The sequence below is a fragment of the Pezoporus occidentalis genome, unplaced genomic scaffold (assembly GCF_034315485.1).
Source record: "Pezoporus occidentalis ecotype Australia unplaced genomic scaffold, CSIRO_AGI_Poc_V1 ctg161, whole genome shotgun sequence".
Lineage (NCBI taxonomy): Eukaryota > Metazoa > Chordata > Aves > Psittaciformes > Psittacidae > Pezoporus > Pezoporus occidentalis.
In genome coordinates, this window is record NW_026913437.1 from 97419 (window position 1) to 118338 (window position 20920).

The 20920-nt window shown below is 44.6% G+C and overlaps 1 protein-coding gene across 2 annotated transcripts; it reads right to left on the reverse strand.

Moving 5' to 3' along the window:
- Positions 1 to 5391: 5391 nt before the first annotated feature.
- On the reverse strand, positions 5392 to 19308 carry LOC134160598 (P2R1A-PPP2R2A-interacting phosphatase regulator 1). 2 transcript variants are annotated; one of them, XM_062612739.1, is made up of 10 exons: positions 19022 to 19308; positions 16714 to 16792; positions 13546 to 13602; positions 11528 to 11571; positions 11394 to 11448; positions 10868 to 10960; positions 10184 to 10272; positions 9851 to 9915; positions 8617 to 8713; positions 5392 to 7483 (listed from the first exon to the last, which is right to left on the reverse strand). In XM_062612739.1, the coding sequence occupies exons 1-10, from the start codon at positions 19135 to 19137 to the stop codon at positions 7324 to 7326; spliced, it is 855 nt and encodes a 284-aa protein (XP_062468723.1). In that variant the 5' UTR covers positions 19138 to 19308; the 3' UTR covers positions 5392 to 7323. The 2 variants fall into 2 exon arrangements, with proteins under 2 accessions (XP_062468723.1, XP_062468722.1); XM_062612738.1 differs by having other exon boundaries at positions 9851 to 9912; positions 19022 to 19268.
- Between the last annotated feature and the right edge of the window lie 1612 nt (positions 19309 to 20920).

Consider the following 20920-nt stretch of genomic DNA (forward strand, 5'->3'; position numbering starts at 1 on the left):
CTATGCATATATATGTATATACACACACACACGCATGCACACAGCTGTAGGACTTAGCAGGGTTGTGGAAAACACTGAATGCCTTTGGAAATAAGACCTGAGACAGTGACAGTGCCTTCTAAAAACACCAGGAAAACCAGTTAAGCGTTGGCGTCATTTCCCATCCCTGCCTCTTAAACAAACAAACCCAGCCATTTCCTTGCCATGGAGGAGTGCTCTCAGCAGACAGTGAGGAGGGCTTTACGATCACCCAGCAGAAACAATCATCCTGTTTACCCAGCGCTCGCTGGGGCACTGGGATCAAACAAGGAACGTTGGCAGGCTCAGCGGTGCTCCCAGCTGCTGGAGGCTCAGGGACAGGAGCTCCTCTGGGTGTTTGCACTCGTGGGGATCAGAAAACGCTTTTAACTTCCCTGTTGTCTCTAAAGGAGGGTCATGGAATGCTTCAAACCACACCAGACCTGACTGAACGGAGCTGAAGGGACCTTGTTTCACCAGGGATGGGAGCTGGAGGAGCGCCGGAGCCTGGGGAGCCGGTGGAGCAGCCTCATGTGGAGAGCACCCGGGAACAGATCCAGTCCCTGCTGAGGGGAACGCTGCTGCTGGTGGCTCAGCACCCACCCCAGGGGGATAACCCAGTGTGGGGTCGGTGACAGCCACTGCTGCTGCCAAACAGCCCAAGAGGGGCTCTGAGGAGCCCATCACAGGAACGAGCCTTCGACACGGGAGAAATCCTTCCCGGAACCAAGCAGCTCCGAGCTCTCAAAGCCATTCGTACATTACTTCATTTCATGTGCACACACAGGAAGGATCCGATAACCGAGAGGCCTAAACTGGAGAGAGGCTGCCAAAGAGGTTTGGCGATAAATCACCATAGTTTAGTCCTCATTTGTCAATGCATATTCCAAATACCTCCCTTTTCTTGTAACAGCTTCCCCTAGAAATGCCAAGGTCCATCACCGCTTTCCCTTATCAGGAGTATGCATCTCACACGTCCAAACTTAGGCCCACTGGGAATCATCCCGCAGAGGAAACTGCCCTGAGCCTCTAAACCAGCTCCAGGAGTACTTTGCTTACAGCAAAGAAAGTTCTCAGAATGAGAGATCCTTCATAGGTCATGGAATGGTTTGTGTTGGAAGGAACCTTAAAGCTCACCCAGCTCCAACCCCTGCCACGGGCAGGGACCCCTTCCACTAGAGCAGCTTGCTCCAAGCCCCTGTGTCCAACCTGCCCTTGAACACTGCCAGGGATGGGGCAGCCACAGCTTCTCTGAGCAACCATTGAAGGAGGGTGCAGTAGCTGTTGCCAGGAGGACATAACTCACTCAGTGCTGCTCCAGATAAGCTAGTGAAGGCTGGGAAACCACTGCTGCTCATTCTAGCAAGAGCCACTTAAAGATAATGGATGTGTAAATGAAAGGAGTCCTAAAGAACCTGCATACCCTCAAAAAATGAGTACAGAAGGAATGAACACTCACAGTGTAACACCTACAGCCAGGTAAGGGGATGCACTCACTTCTTTTGGTCTATTTTTGTCTTTTATAGAAGCTCTCCGCTTTTGCTAGCTACCTGGTGACTTTGGATAATGAACTGTAGCCAATGCACATCAGCTCCCGAAAATCTGCAAAGCTCTGTAACCACACTGACAACACAATATGGAACTACACCCAGGGGAAGCAGCACAGCCATGACTGCAGCAGCACCAAAGCCATGGCTCATTTCCTCACAGTGAGGAAAGGGCTAGTAAGGAGGCCCACCTGAGTAACAGGCTCTCTGTAACAGCTCTGTCATGCAGCATCAGTCCAGACACATGTAACTGCTGTCATCCTGAGCCTGGCAGAGCAAGAGGTAAGACTAAGGAGCAAAGAAGACTGATCAAATGCCTGTCAAAGACATGGAATGAAAGAGTGAGAGAGTCTGTGATAGAACTTAAAGCCATGGTTACAGGTTAAAAAGAGAGGAACTAACAATGCACCTAACAAAGTGAGAGCAACCTTCTCTAGGGAGGTACTCAAGGTAGGAACACCAAGGCGTTAGACGAGCATAACCCACATCACAAGACAAAACTCTGCAGTAAGGCTCTGGAATCCTGTGTTCCATCAACAGCACCAACCCATTAGTGCCTTCCCTCAGGAATCTGCCAGGAATCTCCGAAACCAACGCCGAGTGCTGCAGTGAATGCACTTACAGTGAAAGCACCCTGATGTATTTCTGGCAGCGGTTGCTTGCAGCGATGCGAGTGCCACACAGTCTGATGCAAGCTGGCTCCAAGACCCCACAGCGCTCTATTTCTGTGCCACAAAACCCAGTGCCCGACATGCACGCCTTGGGTTTGATTTCTCTATGGCACAAAGGGAAAAAGTAAGCAAGAAACCCATGTTTCCAAAGGCAGAGCCTGCAGCAGGAGCTGCTCCCACTGCAGCAGCTCTTCCTACTCAACACCCAGCAAAGTTCTACACATTTACATGCCATTAATCATGGAAGGAAGCCTTGAATTTAACAAACATTTTCCAAGGCTCATGTGGAGCAAGGAGAAACTAAAACCCGCAGAGGAATTTCATGGTTTATAAATGCCAGATTTGTCTGAGGAATCTCCCTGGGATTGGAGATCCCAGTCCCTTGAGGGGCAGAGGGGAACCAGCACGAAGGCGTGTAGAGATGTGTTTGGTTCTGGTTTAAATGCACTCAGCTCCTCCCCCCTTCTGAGATTCCTGTTGCTGAGCCAGCGACTCAAAGTCAGACAAGGTTATTCTCCTCCACTTGCTTATTTTTTCCCCTCCTCTCTCATGCTTCTACCACCAGACCCCAAAGGGGAAGGAAGGAATCCCTCCCTTCCGGCATGTCTTTAGATGTAGGGCATCTCCTGACCAAGACCCAGGCTGGCTGTTGGCAGGTCTCAAGGAAGACATCAGACAAGGAAGCTCATACCAAGCACACAGAAATGGGAAGACTCCACTGTCACAGGTAAAGCAGAGGAACACCCACCCATCCAAGAGAGACCCTTTGGAAACAGGCACCACATTTGCTGTGAGGTGACAATTCTGACATCCAGTTCCTGTGAAGGGCTCTTGCAAGCCACAGAACCCCAGCCTGGTTTGGGTTGAAGGGACCTTAAAGCTCCTCCAGCTCCAACCCCTGCCACGGGCAGGGACACCTTCCACTAGAGCAGCTTGCTCCAAGCCCCTGTGTCCAACCTGGCCTTGAACACTGCCAGGGATGGGGCAGCCACAGCTTCTCTGGGCACCCTGTGCCTCAGCACCCTCACAGGGAAGAGCTTCTGCCTAAGATCTTCCTGTCATTAAGGTTTTACCTATTGTACTGGAGCTGTAAACATCCAATTACATTGACAAATATTTAACGTGGTGCTTCCAGGAGAAGAGGGATCAACTTCAACTCCATCTGCCACTTGGTGATGATGGTGAAAAGCTGCTTGAAACAGGCTCTGAAGAGCTCACACATTTTAATTAGGACTCCTGAAGCTCCCTATTTTAAGTAAATGAGTCCCGACTCCAACATATGCAAGAGCACAACAGTGTAAAGTGAACACTTCTTGTGCTAAGGAATGCACAAGCTGTTCTCGAGCACCACAGATCTCTCCTGCCTTTAGTCACTTCCCTGGCAAACATCTCACCACAGTGGCGCTGGACTCACACATACAGCACTGATACTAGAACCACAATAGACCTTCAGAGACCAAATCATCTCAGGCTCCCCACTGCAAGACTTTGTAGCCCTGTTTTGTTTGTATGGGCTGGTGATCACTTACACTCAAGCATTCAGATCTCACTGACCACACACAAGACCCCAGCAAGCTGATCTCGCTGCTGCACAGGCTCCTTTTCCCTGGCATTTGTACCTCTCTTCCAGCGTCAAGTATCTATCCCTCTGCTAAAGGCAGCAAGCACTGGAGCTCTCATTCCATAAATACTGTCCCACTGAGCACTGGCACCGTTATCCGTGTTCCCTCGGCAGCCACGTCACTCTGCAGAAGGTGGAAGGAAGAAAAACACCTATCAGTTGTCAAGGAAGACACAACTGGCCCAAGACCTGATTTCCCTGCCAACAAATCCCATGGGAGAGTTTTCAAGCAGAGCAATGAAGTACTGATCACAAGCAGGACCTTGGAAGGGTGCCATGGCAGAGGAGCAGCAGGATCCCAGAGGAACGGCTCTACACCCTCAAAGAGCTGCAGGATAAACAAGTTTATGTATCATATACTTATATATTTACACATTTATATATATATATATGTATGTATATGCACATCATACTACTTCCAGTAAGGCCTAAGACAAGGAAGCTGCCCATTTCTTCTCAGGGGAAAACAAAGGCCTAACACTTGTAATACAAATTCAGATCAGCCAAGGGATGTCATGTACAATAGTCCTGTAACAACGACACTCGATCAAGCACAGCTTCAATATTCCTTATTCATGAGTAATTTGGTTCCAAAATGCAGTATTTCATCTCATTGGAAAAATCCTGGATGTGCCTCCTGACCCCAGGGCACAAACCTGCAGCTTCTCAGTGACACAATGGACAAGAAATGGAGACCTCAGAGCAGCCTTCCAGTATCTGAAGGGGGCCTATAGGGATGCTGGGGATGGACTCTTCATTAGGGACTGTAGTGACAGGACAAGGGGTAACGGGTTCAAACTGAAACAGGGGAAGTTTAGATTGGATATAAGGAAGAAGTTCTTTCCTGTTTGGGTGGTGAGGCACTGGAATGGGTTGCCCAGGGAGGTTGTGAATGCTCCATCCCTGGCAGTGTTCAAGACCAGGTTGGACGAAGCCTTGGGTGCCATGGTTTAGTGTGAGGTGTCCCTGCCCACGGCAGGGGGTTGGAACTGGATGATCTTAAGGTCCTTTCCAACACAAACCATTCTATAATTCCATGCCTTTTCCACAACTTCAAAGTGATTTGTTTTCCAAAAGCAGCGAAAGGAACAACTGCAGATACATCCAGACTGCAGATACATCACTGCTGCTCTCTCCTCCAACAGCACCAATTGCCCCATTAAGGCAAACCACAAAGATCCCCCACTTCTTAAGAGGCGAGAGCCTCCATACTGTCCCCAGCCAACTGCAGCTTCTCACTTCCAAACTATTTCAGCACAACCTCCTTTAGGTATAAACCAGGGGCAAATGTAGCTTAGCTAGTGAAGCCTTTTGAGAATGTTGGGGTTGATTTGATTTGGTTTTAGAGCTGCCACAGAACTTTAAGATCACAGAATCCCTGCCTGGTTTGGGTTGGAAGGGACCTTAAGGGTCATCCAGCTCCAACTGGGGGGAAGTGGGTTACAATAGATACTCTGAATGAAAACTGAAAGCATTTAAACATTAAAACCAGTATCTGGTTGGCTCTAACAAAGTGCACAAACAGCAACACACATTTATTTTTCCATTTATTGGCACTTATTTGAAAAATAGCATAAATATTCCACAGAAGAGAGAGGAGCTGACCCCCACGGAACTATCAAACCCTCCACTGGTGCATCTTTAGAAGACTGGAAGAGACACCAGGAGGTTCATTCTTCTACAAGATGTTTAAAACCCTATCTTGCCCTCACCACAGAAGAGTGAACACACAGCAACTCTTTGGCACATACCTGAAACTGCAAAACCAAACTGTGCTGTATTAGAGCCAACAGACACGAAACACAAGCTTGTCCATCCGCCACAGGGATGAAGGGCAGTTGGGTTTTGAAAAGGAGCTGCAATCAGGAAGTTGACTATTAGAATAATTTAAGAGGAATGAAATGAGAAGTAAACCATGTCATCTCTTACTTGAACTGAGTCAAACTAGTAAATACATTCTATATTCTCTCTACAATAAGGACATACGGACACTGGTCGCTGGCCCTCAGGTCACCAGGTCTTTGCACTCCAAGTTGTCCATTTCTACTCTTGATGGCTGCTGTCAGTCAAAGCTTCATCCATCTTTCACAGCAGACTTCAGGCTTTTCTCCTACTTGAGGAAGTCTCCACACTTTTCTCACCTTATTACACAGACCAAAGATTTAGTGTTAGAAAGAAACCATTTTGCTTTGTTATTAACCTCTCTGGAGGGGAGGCTTGAAACCTCACAGTACAGATGCACACACACGTGCAAACAGGGACCCAGCTGGGGAAGTTCAACCGGGTAGCAGGAGTCGACAACCAAAAGGAGGTTGTCACTGGAAAACCTGAAACCAGCTGCTATGGTGGGGTTTGCAGGTTCTCCTCCTGTTTGGGGAACTCCCAAGTTGAGATTGGGATGTCTCAACCCACTCACTTTTCCAATATAGCACAAGAATCCCAAAACCTCTTGTAATTGGCATCTGAAGTTCTCAACAGCAGAAATAACTCAATGCCATTGTTCGAGGCAGTGACAGCAGGAGATGAAACACAGATTAAACATGTCTGATTGCCTCAGCCTGTATAAAGGCATTCAAGATTCCTCTCTGTATTTGTCCAACAAAAGCCATGTATGGGAACAAATACTGCGTGTTAAAATAACACGCTTCTGAAGCACTCATTACTAAAACCTCAGGATTTAATGTTTTGTTCCAAACATTATTACTATATTTCCTTATTAAAAGGCCTTTAATAGAGCATCTACCACTCTAATAAGTCATCTACATGGGGAAGAAAATGAAAATAGAAACCCCCAGAAGAATGCTCCCCACCTAATCTGAATTTAGCCACAAGAGCAGTCATGATCATGAATAAAATCCATCATATCAATTTAAGTTGGCAATTCACCAACTCATTCTTTTGGCATCTATTAGAACACAGGATTGATTAACAGCCAATCATCATAGAACACAAGAATCAGTTCCCCCCTCCCAGTATTCCCTATTTCATATGAAGAACAAAAAGGATAAATATCTAACACTCCTGGAATAAAAACAACTTAGTAAAAGCTGCTTTGCTGGTTTCAGACTGAGGACAAGTGTGAAAGTTATCTGCTACTACACAAGCACCACGTTATATTAGTGAGGATGCTGCCTGGCAGCTGTTGGAAAGCCAAGAGTTCCACAAGCAGAATGTACATAGAATACTTGTAACTTACTCCAACAAGACAACATCCATTGTAAATCAACAGCTTGCTCACTGATGTTAGCATCAAATATGTTTGTGATTCAAATGCTTACTGTATTGTAGTAAATGTCATACAAATCACTAGAAACATGAATTCCTCCTCAAGGAACTATTCTGGAAGTTTTCTAGAAATCATGACATTTCTGGAAGTTCCTATGAGGAACAGAATCAGTTACACACAACAGAAAGTCTTATTGATGTCCAGCCTGTTTCCTGGTGTCCATTAGCAGACTTCTGCTTCTCAATTGATGGGTAACTTAGCCGTGAGATCTACTGGTAAAAAAGGAGATCTGGAGTCAGAAAGTGAGACTGGAGAGTCTGTATTGGTGCCAACTTCAGCTGGTGAGTCACAGGAAGAGCCTGCACTGCTCCTGTTGTCATCGAGAGCATGTGACGACAGACTGGCAACAGAGGAACAGCAAGTTAGGAGAAATGAGGTAATCCAAGTTTCAGATACTAGCTTCCACTAATTATAAAGCTATTTTAGAGCATCTCTGAAGGAACAGTAAGCCCTATGATTTGAAATAAAGCTGCAATTACACGCTGCACAATCACTTCCAGACAGGCAGATAACATTCTGCCCACCTTCTTCAGCTCACCCAGGAATGGTGTACAGATTAGAAAGCGTAAGGCTGACGAATTCATCCCAAGCTTTACCCCATCTCCTACAACATCCTGGCCTAGCACATACCCAGAGGCCTCTGTCATGGGGAGAGCTGATGATAAACTGTACATTCTTCAGTTGCACCATTCATGAAGTATTGCACAGGACTCAGAATTACACCTGAGGTGATCTATCACCAGCGACAGCATCAAAGTGCTTTTCAAAATTACCATCTCCTAAACCAAGATGCAGCCATGACCCTGCACTGCTGTGCCTATTGGGAATAGGAGTGCAAGAAAAGGTACATTTTTAAAGTACCTTTAAAACACCCATGTTATTGTTGCCACGGCTATGGCTCAAAGGTTGTGCACAGCCACGTACATCAGCTGAGAGGCAAGGACAGAAGTGCTGTGAGCAAGCCTGTGTGCATAGTTGTGTGGGCACACCCTATGTATTATGAACCTCTTGACTGAAATACTAAATCAAAACCCCTTGCTATTTCAAGTTGTTATGATTTTTAACATAGTACTTTTATCTCCTCCTGGCAGGGAGGGGCAGAACCAGTTTTCCTATGTGACTAAGAGCAAGGAAAATGAGAAGGAAGAAAACCCCCAATCCACCCCCAATGGGGGTGTGCTACATTCACATTTGGTTGCAGCTTGAAACTAGATTCAAGGAGTTGTCAGCCATGAGATATCTTTTCCTAAAAATACTCAACTCCCATTTCAATGAAGCACGTTAACAGCCTGTCTAGAAACTGTGCATTGTAGTGAACAGGGCTGCCTGTTGACTGTGGTGCTTCCACTGCTGCAAAATGAGATGTCTGTACTTAAAAATCCCCAAAACAACTTCAAGCACAATCATTGGTAGATGAAGAGAGACCTGTAATGCTTCTGATGATATGGACACAATAAATAGTACAGCATTTACCATCCGCCAAGGTCTGCCTGATGTGAAACCTCAGGGCTAAGCATGTTGGTGGATCCTTGGAATAATCTTTTTGGATGATCTTCTACCTCCATTACACCTTTGTTAAGAGATAAGGAATGATAAAACATTACCAGTCATTGCAACTAAAATCTGCTTTCGGTGAACAGCAAACAGAACAGAGGTTCCATCTTGCACAAGAGAATGAGCGTTATTTTAAATGTAAACCAGAAATTTCATGCTGAAATTTTAAAGACTGTTTCTTGGCAACATTTTAGTCCAAACTTCAATAAAATTTAGTGAATTATGAACTGAGTTTAGATATCAGGTATTTATTCTTCAATAGTGAAGAACAGTCTTTTTGTTCCAGTTTATTCAGCTATCCGTTCACTGACTGGCTCCACCAAAGCAGAGAAGCTGACAATAAGGAAGCTTGTTTTCCTCTTGCAATCAATAGAAACAAGGTTCAGGATTACCACTAAACTTATGCATTGATTTTGACTTCCAAATACCCTAGAAGAAGGGAGGATAGATACATGCTTAAACAGGCTATGACAGAACTCAAATAAAAGTTGTCTCGGAGCCAGAGTGTTCTGTTACAAAGGTGAAGCATGAAGATATAAAAACAGATGCAATAAAATAACCAGAAGTTAAACTTGAATAAAAACACAGGGAGATTGGGAAACATTTCCCAATAAAGCAGTAAAGGTGTCTATACAAGGTCTCTGCATCAGCTTTTGGTTCTGAAGGGTGATTATTACATCTATAGTACCTGTGTGCTGTGCTATCCAGGACTTCCAAAACGTTTTACTTGGTAATATACCAACAGCTATATTTCTTGTTTTGTTAAGCAGGTTACATCCATTTCTTATCAGGTCTATATGACTACAGAGGAGTCTGTTATGATCATTATGTTATCAGGTATATATATGATCATTATGTTGTCTATATGACTATACTATATGTCTATATATGTCTATATGACTATACAGACCTAATGGAGAGCCGTTAGAACAGAACAACTATTAGTCTTATGGAAGAGTAAAAACTAATTTCACAATCTGTTTTACCTCTGTAATCAGTTCTATTTATTTGGTCCCCTGTAATACCTTCTATTTCTAGGCACTCTTTCAAGTGTCAGGCAATTGAACAGAATTATGAGGAAAGCTATATTCTGTTTTTAATTGATAAAGTTCACAAGCTGGCCTATTACATCAGCCCAAACCAAATACTGTACCTTTTCTTTTTATTGACCCCAGAACACTTGGTCGAATGCAGTTAATTGGACTCTGGCTTCTCCTGCTAAAGGAAGGCATACGCTGTAGTGGTCGCCATTAACAAAGGAAGCTTGAAAACATGTAAAGCATTAACAGATGCTTGGATTACAAACTACTAAGTGGAAAACACTAAGAAGATAGGCATTGTAACAGCTTATACAATGTGTCATGTCCCCCCTTTGTTCATGAATATATAAAGTTGTATTTGTGATCATCATTTTGTGTCTATAACAAATTCTGGGATTTCAAAAGCCTTCTGTAATTTCCTATTATTGATATGATCTGGTACCGACCTTGAAAATCTCCGTGTTGGACTTGGGCTGGGGCTCGGAGGTAACCCACTGCTGCTCACCAAGCTTTGCAAAGATGGTGAGAAACATTGCTGAGAGGAAAACAGCTTGTGTTATTTATGCATAAACACCATATCACACCCATACAGTAACAACTGATCCTTACTGGGGCTAAATAAGCAACCCATTATTGATGCAAGCACCCAGTCAACAGGGCTGGGTGTACCCAGATATTTCACTACTGAGAACGAAAAACCCCTAAAACTGGAGATTCCATTTTCAGGCAGAAAACATGCAGGTTGACAAGGATTTATTTCACTGTAGCTGGGTTAAATGGCTTTAACCTTAGGCCAGAGGGGAGACTGAGATGAGCTCCATTCCATGACTCTGAAAACAGGCATGTACACTCCTTCCTCTTGACTCCAAGAAGAAGGCAAATAAAGAATAAGATTTACTAACCACATATTAACAGTTGAACACTCCACAGAATTTCACACCCACAAGATGTGCATCTGCTGGTTGATATTTTCTGGTTTAGGGCTTTAGGGCTGGTTTTGTTTCTTTATTCTAGTTTCTTGTTTGCCACTGGGGCAGAAAGGAGCAGGTGGCTTCATCTTTTGCTATCAATTTGGTTGGATTTATTTAGTACTGTTCAAGATAGACCCATTATTACCACATTTTGCTCACCTTCCCTATTCCTCTAGTAGGTGAAGGAGCTGGAGAAACTGGGACAAAGTCCACTTGCTTTGGTGATGAGGATTTCTCAAAATCATTGTCAGTCTGGAAACAGTACATAGAATTAATCTTAGGAGCAAGTTCCTTACCATGAAAAGGGCTGATTGGCGTGGAACTGAGTACAATTCCAAAGTTATCCTCCATCATATTAATCACTTTTAGGTAGCCATTTATGAGCTTATGCTTAACAACGACCAAAAAGCCTTAAGCATCATTAGGTGAGTATCAGAATTTGGAAGAAAATTTGAATAGGCAGACATCCATGCAACTTTCTTTGCATGGATGCAAAGGAACCCACATGTATCCTCAAACAACTGATCATCCTATGCCTTGTTAGTGTGGAAAAACTGCTGATCAAAAGCAGCAATATACAAAAACCTGAAGTGTAGGTCAAGCTAATAAAGAAAACGTTGACATGAGAGTCTCTAGTGTCCTGATACTGACAACAGAAACACAGATTGAAGCATGAATGCATTACCAGGCTCAAGCTCTCCTCCCATGAGTGGCTCATCTGCATTGCTACTTGCACTTCTCTATAAAGAAGAAAAGAAATGTATTGTCCCAGGCCCATAGTAGACTTCATGAAGCATTCCAGTTCACCTTGATGCTTACCTTTCACGTACTGTTTCTCTATTCAGCAAATTCATCCCTTCTTCCTAAAAGATGAAAAATGAAGATAAACACACAAAAAAGCACTTTCCTGCAACAAATCAGCTCTGGTTTCATTTCACTCTACTACGCAGCAAAATTAATCCAACTCAGTTAAGCAACAATAACCTCAAGCTCTCACCACGCAAAAAGGAGTGAGGGGAAGAGGATGGGTAAGAGATATAGCAAGAGAGACCATCACATAAGAAGTGCTTATAGGAGTTGGTTGTTCCTCAAGCAGTGTTTTTGTTTTCATTACTATCCAAGAAGTAGTTACAAAACTGAACAATGAAGCAAACCTTCTGCTCATGCTGGAGTAACTTTATGCATGGTGTTATTTCACAAAGTGGAAACTAGTGCAAATCATCCTCAAAATATGGCTGGATTTTTACCCTGTTCTATGGATGAGTAACTAACCAGACACCCGTCATCATTTCATTTGCAATACAGTGCATTTTACACAATGCATTTGGGATTTAGTGTTTTGTTCCTAAACCATCCAAAAAATAGCGTTAAAATGGATCAGAGATGTAAAATCACACTAAACATTAACACCAAGTTAAAGTACAAACCTGACTATTGAGCTCCTCTTGGGTAGACACCATTCCTCCAAACTAACTGAATGCTGCTCAGTCTGGTGAGTGAATGAGTAGATTCCCCAGTTCAGCCCAAGAATAGAAGTTCAACAAAACATCTGCCCGATGTTACTAACAGTAACATGGTTCAACTGTGTGATTATTTGGTAAGATTTGAAAGAGATCAGAAGTAAATCACACAGGTTCCCATCTGTGCCAGGAAACATACAGGCTATGGAATTCCAATTTGGGTATTCAGTGACCAAACACAAATTGGGAAATGTCACCGTTGGCTTTAATAAATGTATGGAAGAAGTAGGAATACAGATGTATCTGTATTGGATTATCAGACTTTAACTTCATGTAATATAGCAGAGCCACAACAGTTAATTCTATGAGTCAATCCTTGCTCTCATCGCACTTACATATTAATCCTATGCTTTTTGATGCAGATAAAAACAACCCTACAAATGACCTGAGTGCTTCAGTCTCTTTAAGCCAGTAGATTATTTCCATAATGCAAGCAAACAGTTATTTTCTTCAGGATTACTATGCATACACCTTCACTATCTGAGATGGGAAGCAAAATGCCTTCAGGGGTCAGACCCTGAAAACGCTGCCTGAAGCATTAAATTGCTTCCTTAACTTTTTACCCGGTAAAAATCAAGCCTATCCATTGAAAACTGGCAAGCTAAAAATATATATGTATATAAATAAAACCAAGGATCTTCAAGGAAATCTTATAAACATCCTACTGTCAAAAAGTAGGCATAGAAAATGGAGGAGCCACAAGATTCTGAGCTTGTTGATTTGAAAACTTGAGTGGTTTGAATGTGGGCAGCAGGGCTATTTAAGCCTACTCAGATATCCGCCACCTCCCCAAGCGTTTGCTCTGGTACCCTTCCCCCTCTGCTCATGCTGTGATAGCACAAGTGCCATAATCTGGATAAGATAATTATACAGATGGAAAACAAACCAGCAAGAAGAGCCCAAACTTATTCTTTTAGCCTCCTTATCCAGTCCATTTTCTGGCTGAACAGAAGTCTTGTGTCAACGCGAGTTAAGAACACTTTGCATTGGCTGTGAATCTTTATGCTGGCACCACTGCCAAAACCTTGGTGAAACCTTACCCTAAGGGTTTACATGAAAGATATCCTTTCCAAAATGTCCATTTTCAGACTCCTCTTTCTGCTCAAATCTCCTTCTCAGAGTAAGATTCAGGAAATTTGGAGCTATGCAGACAGGATCCAGCTTTTACATTTAAAACACCTTGAAGTGACACTGCAGACACCGTTTCAAAGTAAAATCTATTGTCACCTGAAGGACATTACACATGAACTGCAAAAAACCCCAACCACCTATAAAAAATGTAAAATGAAATAAAACTGACTTAGAACCTGTGCTTACCTGTTTGATTTGATGAAGACGGCTGCTGGGAATACGGATAGGCGATGATGGCACAAACTGCAAAACAAAGCCATATACAACTGAGACACACTTAGAAACTACAGAAGGGAGGGAAAGGCACAGGAATGACAGTTCCCACTCCATAGGGCTATCTCAGATCAAGAATAAAGAATTAAAACGCTCATAGTATATAGAAACTACACCAGTTACTTGCAAGAACATGATGCTAGTTGGCATCAGCCTGGCTTCCACTTCTCTAAAGAATAAAGCTGGTTTTAAGTAGCACATTACCACCCTTAATGTATATTGTTGCATAAACTTCTTCACTGAAGTGATCCAGAATATTTTAAGTGATCCAGAAGGCTCTCCAACAGATGATAGGATCCCAGACTGGTTTGGGTTGAAGGGTCCTTAAAGCTCATTCAGTTCCAGCTCCCTGCCACAGGCAGGGACACCTTCCACTGGAGCAGCTTGCTCCAAGCCCCTGTGTCCAACCTGGCCTTGAGCACTGCCAGGGATGGGGCAGCCACAGCTCCTCTGTGCCAGCGCCTCAGCACCCTCACAGGGAAGAACTTCTTCCTTTAAAAATCCAAAGCCAAAACACAATGTGCAGAAAGGCTTCTGGACTGTTGTCTGCCTACCAATGCCTACTTTGACAGCTGAAAGAATCAGCTATTAGAAGGCTAACAAGAGTTAAATATCTTCCTTATGGTTTCTCAAGAGCTTCTTCAACCAATTTGGGTGAAGTCAGAGAGGATGTCACTAGAAATGGCCTTCTGATAATTCTGTCCATTTTGCATCAAGCTCTCTCTGGAATACTGTGATCTAAAACTGCATGCTCAAACCCAAGCAATTAAAAGAGATTATTTTCTCAAAATATAATTTATTTTCATGTATTTCCCATCCCTCAAATGTTCGCCCCTCAATTGACTTTTGTTATTAACCCATTCAGGGATCAAAACTTCAAAGCTAAAGCTTCGACTAGAGGTTTAACCTCTCTGTAAGCTGACAAGGTATCTTCTTAAAATGGACCCAGTGTGTTCAGCAAGTAAGGTTTGCATTATTACTAAGTGTTTCTATGCTTTATGCAGTAGGAGGCTTCATCTGCTTCACAAAACATTGCCAGAGCTCTTCATCATGCTCAACCTGGAGAGCTTATGAACATTCAGTTAACCATTTACTGCACCATCTTCTCATCAGCGCCATGGAGAACACAGAGATTCTGCTGCCTTACGCAAGAGGTTATGGTAAGTTATAGACTATTAATGCTTCATATATCCAGAATCCTCCCTTTAAGCCAAATATCAAGACTTCACACCCTTCTCACAAAAGATACTAGCTTATCTGACTCACAAGAGGATGTTTCAATGTTTCTGCCAGAATGTAGTCATCTTAATATATACCAAAGTCTAACAGCTATAATGTTATGAGTTGCTACTTCTAAAGTTCAGTTTAGGTCAGTTTTGCTATTATAATGGACAGGCTCCTTAAAAGCCTAATAAAAATTCCTCCAAGCTGTACCAGCCAATGTAGACCTTGAGGTGACCTTGATTCTCACACAGAGAAAAAGATTTGAAGAGTAGTACATTCCTGCCTATTCACTAGGGCGTTCCACAGTAAAATGCATTTGTTCCACTCATTATGTTCTAATTTTATGAGTGTGATCCACATGTTTTAAGGTTTGACATTAACAAAATATATACAAAACCAGTGGCTTGCAGTATAAAATAGAAATCCTAAAAAGACAGTTTTCTTCTGCAGGATCTAATGCAGTAACTAAACCCACCAGCTCTGAGGATCCTGCATCTTGTTCCCAACAAGTCACCACCTTTCTTTGCCAATGCTTAAAGCTTTCTTTTCTCTTGTTTACAGTCCTTTGATTTAATTATTGTGAAAAGAAACCTCAGTCCCTCTTAAAGCAGGCTGAACTCACTGGAGAAATGAGGCTTCTCAAATCTCCAGTGCTTTGAGAGCACAAAGCTTAATGAAAGCCATTACAAACTATTAAGACTATGAAAGGAAAGAGACACCTTCCCCATTGCCCTTCTCCAGTATGTCAGATAAATCTTTTTCCCTGAAGGTAAAGTTTCAGAGGGACCACTGCCAAGGGGAACAGCCACCTGCCCTGGCACCTCTGCCCTTCTACTGCTGTCCCTCCAGTGCCCCCTGCCTTCTGTGGGGCCACACAGTGAACCCTGACAGGGAGCTGACTGAGCTGTACAGAGAATAAACAAAGAAAATGCTGAAATAGCACCTAAATATCTAACCACAGGCTAAAATGCTTCTCTTAAACAACAAAACAAGATCCCCAACCACACAAACAAAATAGAAACCATCGAAACATCTACTCACTAGGTGTCACTGCTATTTTCTTGGATGGAAACGAACAGCAAGACACTGAGCTAGTTGACCCTTCCTTTGCAATGACACGTAGTGACAGAAACCTGCAGGTTAAACCCCAGGCAAATGGCACAGCTGCCCCTGCAGTCATTATAAAAGATACCTATGTAGATATATAGAGCTATATTATCAAAGAGATATAACAACATCATCCTCTGCGAGGATGGTGAAACACTGGCACAGATTGCCCAGAGAAGTGGTAAATGCTCCAACCCTGGCAGTGCTCAAGGCCAGGCTGGACAGAGCCTTGGGCAACATGGTCTAGTGTGAGGTGTCCCTGACCATGGCAGGGGTTGGAACTGGATGATCTTAAGGTCCTTTCCAACCCAAACCAGTCTGTGATTACATGATTCTATCACTGTTGTTGATTACAACAGTCTATTCTGTCATTACTATATAAAAGACAATTTAAGGTAAGAGTAAGAGTATCACCACCTGTCTTTTTTAACCATCAGAAATGATTAACACAGTGAATACTGAACAACAATACATCTACATAATCAGTTTTCCTTACAGACTACCTTTCTTATTCTTAGAACAGAACACCTGTTTGCATTTCATAAAGTTATGATCAGAATGAAATACAAGTACCCAAGTTTCCAAGGCCCAATGGTCTATAAGTAACATTTCACTATAGGTACAGTGCATTAATGTCAGAGTTAGAGCCTTGTTTCTGAAAACATGTGCTATCAGTTTCACAGACTACAACCTCATTTTCTCCTTTAACCCTGCTTGGACCTAATGCAGTTGGTTTAATAGTTTCCTTACCAGACTGTGACGATTCATCACTGTGGTGCTGTTCCTGCGGGTCCGCAGAACACTGGCCTGGAACACTTGTGAGTTATCACTGTGAAAAGAAACACTTGTCAGATGCAAGAGCCATTTACTTCCTAGCAAAAAGCACCTCTCAATCGAAGCTCGGTTTCAAATGCTGTGACAGCTCTCATTTCAAGACAGAGCACTCCAGAGACAGGTATGGAAGAACTCCTGCAGGTTGTTGGCATAGTGTGAAAAGCAAATTGTTCTTTCCCCAAGTCCCAGCAATTTTAATTCATGATTTTAATTAATCATCCTCTGTCTTCAGAATAACTCAAAACCTGTAAAGACTGATGATCTCTGTGGGAATTTCTGACATTTGGAATGACTGCAACTTGCATCATTCAGCAGAATGAGTTTATAAACGGTATTTAACCATTGGCTGAAGCCAGATTCAATGCTACATAGAAAATAGGACAAAAAAAAAAAAAAAACAAAATAGTATCTTGATAAATCTTATCACTATGAACACTTAAATGAAGTGCTAAATGCTTTTTGTAAACAAGGTTAAATTTAACCTACAATAAAAGCAGGTTTTAAAGCCTTAAGGCTTTTGATCACAGTCATTGCTTCTCTAACTGGGAAACAGCACATAAGTGAAATAACACAGGATTAGTTATTTGATACAAAAGAAGCTCTTTTTAAGAGGGAGAGGAAAAAACCCTGGAAATACCCTTACTTTTAATCTCCCTTGCAAAAGCTGGTCACATCACACACAGAAAACACTCACAGTTCCCAGCAAAAATCAATCTTATTTGGCACGAAAAAAGAGTCAAAAGTTCTGTGAAATGTAACTTCCATGACCTAAAACATTCCACTTCAAAATGTTCTTTGGCTCTACGGTAACTCACTCTCCAAGCTCCTTACTAAGTCTGTTACTGAAGAAGTCAAAACAGGAGGCAGAGCAGCAAAAGCTGTTCAAGAGCTTTTGTTTCAGTTTACCCAGTGAAGCCATTCTGGAAAAAAAAAACCCTGAAGTTTCTTGCCAAGAGCTGCGATCTTGCAAAAACAATATTCTGCTGGAAAATTCCTAACAAGCAAAACACTGCAACCACCTCAAATCAGCTCCATGGCATTTCAGCTCCATTTGTACACACACCTAATGTATGGCATATGCACAGCGTTAAGGGAAGAGCTCAGGCTTTGCTTACAGCATGGTTATGGGATGCCTTTTTTAAGGAGCCAAGGGTCCCACAGTTTGTAACTTACAAAAGGATGAGATTATAAAAGCATCTCATCTCAGTCACATAACCAGTGTACCTGCTCAGCAATCTGCCTGAGGAATGACTGCCATTCCCAATAGTTGTGTACTGCATCAAAACGTAAACCGAGAGTTGCTCCTTTACAATTATCACTACATACAGTGAATATTAAAAGAATCACCATGTTTACTCAGCATTAAATTATGACTGCATAAACAATAATATTTCCTCTGAACAGTAATGGACCGTTAACCATTTTGGTACAAAATGATTTATGCGGTTGGCTCAGCGCTTGATACCTAGTTCCTTACAGAGACGTGAAGTTTAAGTGGGTTTGCTGGGGGGAAGTACCCATGTATTATACTGTTTTACAAAGCTTACTGTCAACAAGCTCTCCCAAGCTGCAGACATACTACTAGGAGCAGCATGTGAACCACCTCAAATAGCCACGCCATGCTGCAGAAATGGGCATCTCCCAATTTCATGACAACCCAGAGAAGACAAGAAATAGCGCGTTGAGTTATCAGCTTACCCAAACACGAAGCTACACATGAGACCATACACGTCCGAGAGCTTTCCCCATCTCTGCCCTGTCAGCTAAAGGCAAACATCCAATCCCCCTTGCAAATACCAGCAGTCAGAGGCTGATAGCAACACCCAAGCACGCTTACCTACATGTGTCTCTCCCAGTATTACACAGTAACAAAATGAGTATCATCCAGACAAACTCCAGGACAACTGATGTAACATTTTACACTAAATGTAAAACTTGTGCATCCTCCAATATCCCTTGAAGCGATCTTCCTAAATTGACCCGACTGCTCTGAAACGATTTACTGTTTATAGCCACATAAGGTGCAGCGATTTGGGTGGTTTTGGGGTCAGACCTGAACCTTTAAATCAGAGCGATTGCTACTTTATAGCAACGGCCACAGCCTTGCCCCTGCACACTGCGTGCTCCTCAGCTACAGAACACAGGGCAGACCTACACATTCACACACCAGCCCCACCGGCGGCACCGGGCCGGGCCGGGCCGGGCCGGGCCGGGCCGCGCTCACCTGAGCCCGTGGATGAGCGGGGCGCTGTTGGATCTCCTCAGGCCGCCCCCGTCGCTCGGGGCCGCGGCGCTCCCCGGCGGCAGCTCCAGGTCCAGCTCCATTTTCTCCTGAGCCATCGCGGGGGCCGCGCCTCCGGCTCCGACTGCTCCCGCTCCGCCGCGATGCCCATTCACTGCCGGCGGCTGCAGCGGCTCCTCATGCCGCCGCTGCCCCCGGCCCCTACAGGCCTCGCGGGCGGCGCCGCAGGCACAGGCCGGGGGCGCGCCGCGCCCGGCGAGGGGGGCGGCCCCAGCAGCGCCCCATGCCGGGGGAGGCCCGGGGGACGGCGCCTTCCCCCACCCGCTGCCACCGCCACACGGACGCGCTCCCGCTGCTCCCTCCGGTGCGGCCGCCTCAGGCCTCGGAGCGCCTCAAGCCCACCGCCGCCGCCGCCCTGTGCGCCTGCGCCACAGGCATCCCTCGGCAGGGCGCATGCGGGGAGCGCTCTCGGTTCCCCGGGGCTCGGTGCCGCCGGTGCTGCCGGTGCCGCAGCTGGCTGGGTCCGTGTGCGGCCTCCGGGGCTCGGTGCCGCCGGTGCCGCAGCTGGCTGGGCCCGGTGCGGCCTCCGCGCTGCTGTGTCCGCCGAGCCCTTCGGGCGAGGACAGCCACAGCCACTGGCAGACGTGAGGCGGGATGGACAGGAGCGGGCTCTCCGCTGAGGTGAGGTGACCCGGCCCCGCCAGCCGCACTGCCCGCCTGGGGCCGCGGCTCTCCGGTGCCGGGACAAGTACAGCAGCGGTGAGAAAGCTTAAAGATGCCTTTGTCCCCTCCCCGGGGCTGCCCGTCCCGGTTGCGGCCTGTGGGAGACCCCACTTCCCCCGCCATGGAGCCCGGCTCTGAGGCACAGGTAGCCCCTGCTGTACCCCTGTTTTGCTCTGCCATAGCAGCTTCTGCCCACCCAGTCTAAACGTGTGTGTACAGAACAATTCTGCCCTTGTGCACTCACTGGCTCATGTGTCAGTGTCGGTACTGTCACCGTGTACCCATCCATCTAACTTGTTAAACCATTTTATCCAGGCTGTAGCCAGGTATTTACACTCAGAAGTAAATATTCTAGATATCTAAAGTGTGTTCATTAGTGTTTCTTGCAAAGTGCTACAATGCTGACCTTCAAATAAAACCAGCATCTAAGTTTGTAGCTAAGCATTGTCGTTTCTCAGAAATGCAGCTGATGGTTCTTCAGGCATCAGTGTGTATTCCAGGGGAGACTTTCAGGCAGCCTTTAAGAACCATGAAGGAAAGGTGGACTGTAGGTAGCTAAAACATGTTCACAGGACACATGCTGGCAGCGTTTTGTAGTTTCACGTTGCTGGGGTTATTGTAGCCAGGGTATTGATGGTACCAAGTATCGCCCACGTCATTGCCCACGCCATAACTTCATGCCCACCATGTAGCACTGTACCCACTTCTCTCCTTCTCCCAGTCTCCATTTTCCCACTTGGAATCTCCATCCTTCACCTGTGTCCTCCCAAAGCTCTGTTTAACGTACTCTCTCCTTACTTAATCCCTCTCACCGTGCTCATTTGCACTGTTTCTCCAACTCAGCAATTTGTGATTTCCTCATTTCCATCTTTCACCTCATTCTGTTCCACAGCACAACTCTCCCACAGCCACATCCCCTTTTCCCTGCCTCATTACCCTTTGAGGGTGACCTTGACAGTCCCCACATCACTTGTATTCCCCATTAAAGTTACTTGGCTGTGGGAAAACCTGGTCAGACAGTGGCCTGATGTGTTGGAAAATTGGAGCACGTGAAGCAGATGTTTTTGAGCTCTCAGCCACATTTTGGGGATTGTTGACTTGTCCCTTTAAGGATATGCTGGTACACAACATTTATAGGACCATAGAATAGTTAGGGTT

Excerpts from the sequence above, each read along its gene's own strand:
- LOC134160598 (XM_062612739.1), bottom strand. The coding sequence starts at position 19,137 with ATGGCTCAGGAGAAAATGGAGCTGGACCTGGAGCTGCCGCCGGGGAGC. Across the intron at positions 10,273-10,867 it reads CTACTAGAGGAATAGGGAAG|CAATGTTTCTCACCATCTTT; the intron begins GTGAGCAAAATG and ends TTTTCCTCTCAG. Across the intron at positions 8,714-9,850 it reads GGGGTCAATAAAAAGAAAAG|GTGTAATGGAGGTAGAAGAT; the intron begins GTACAGTATTTG and ends CTCTTAACAAAG.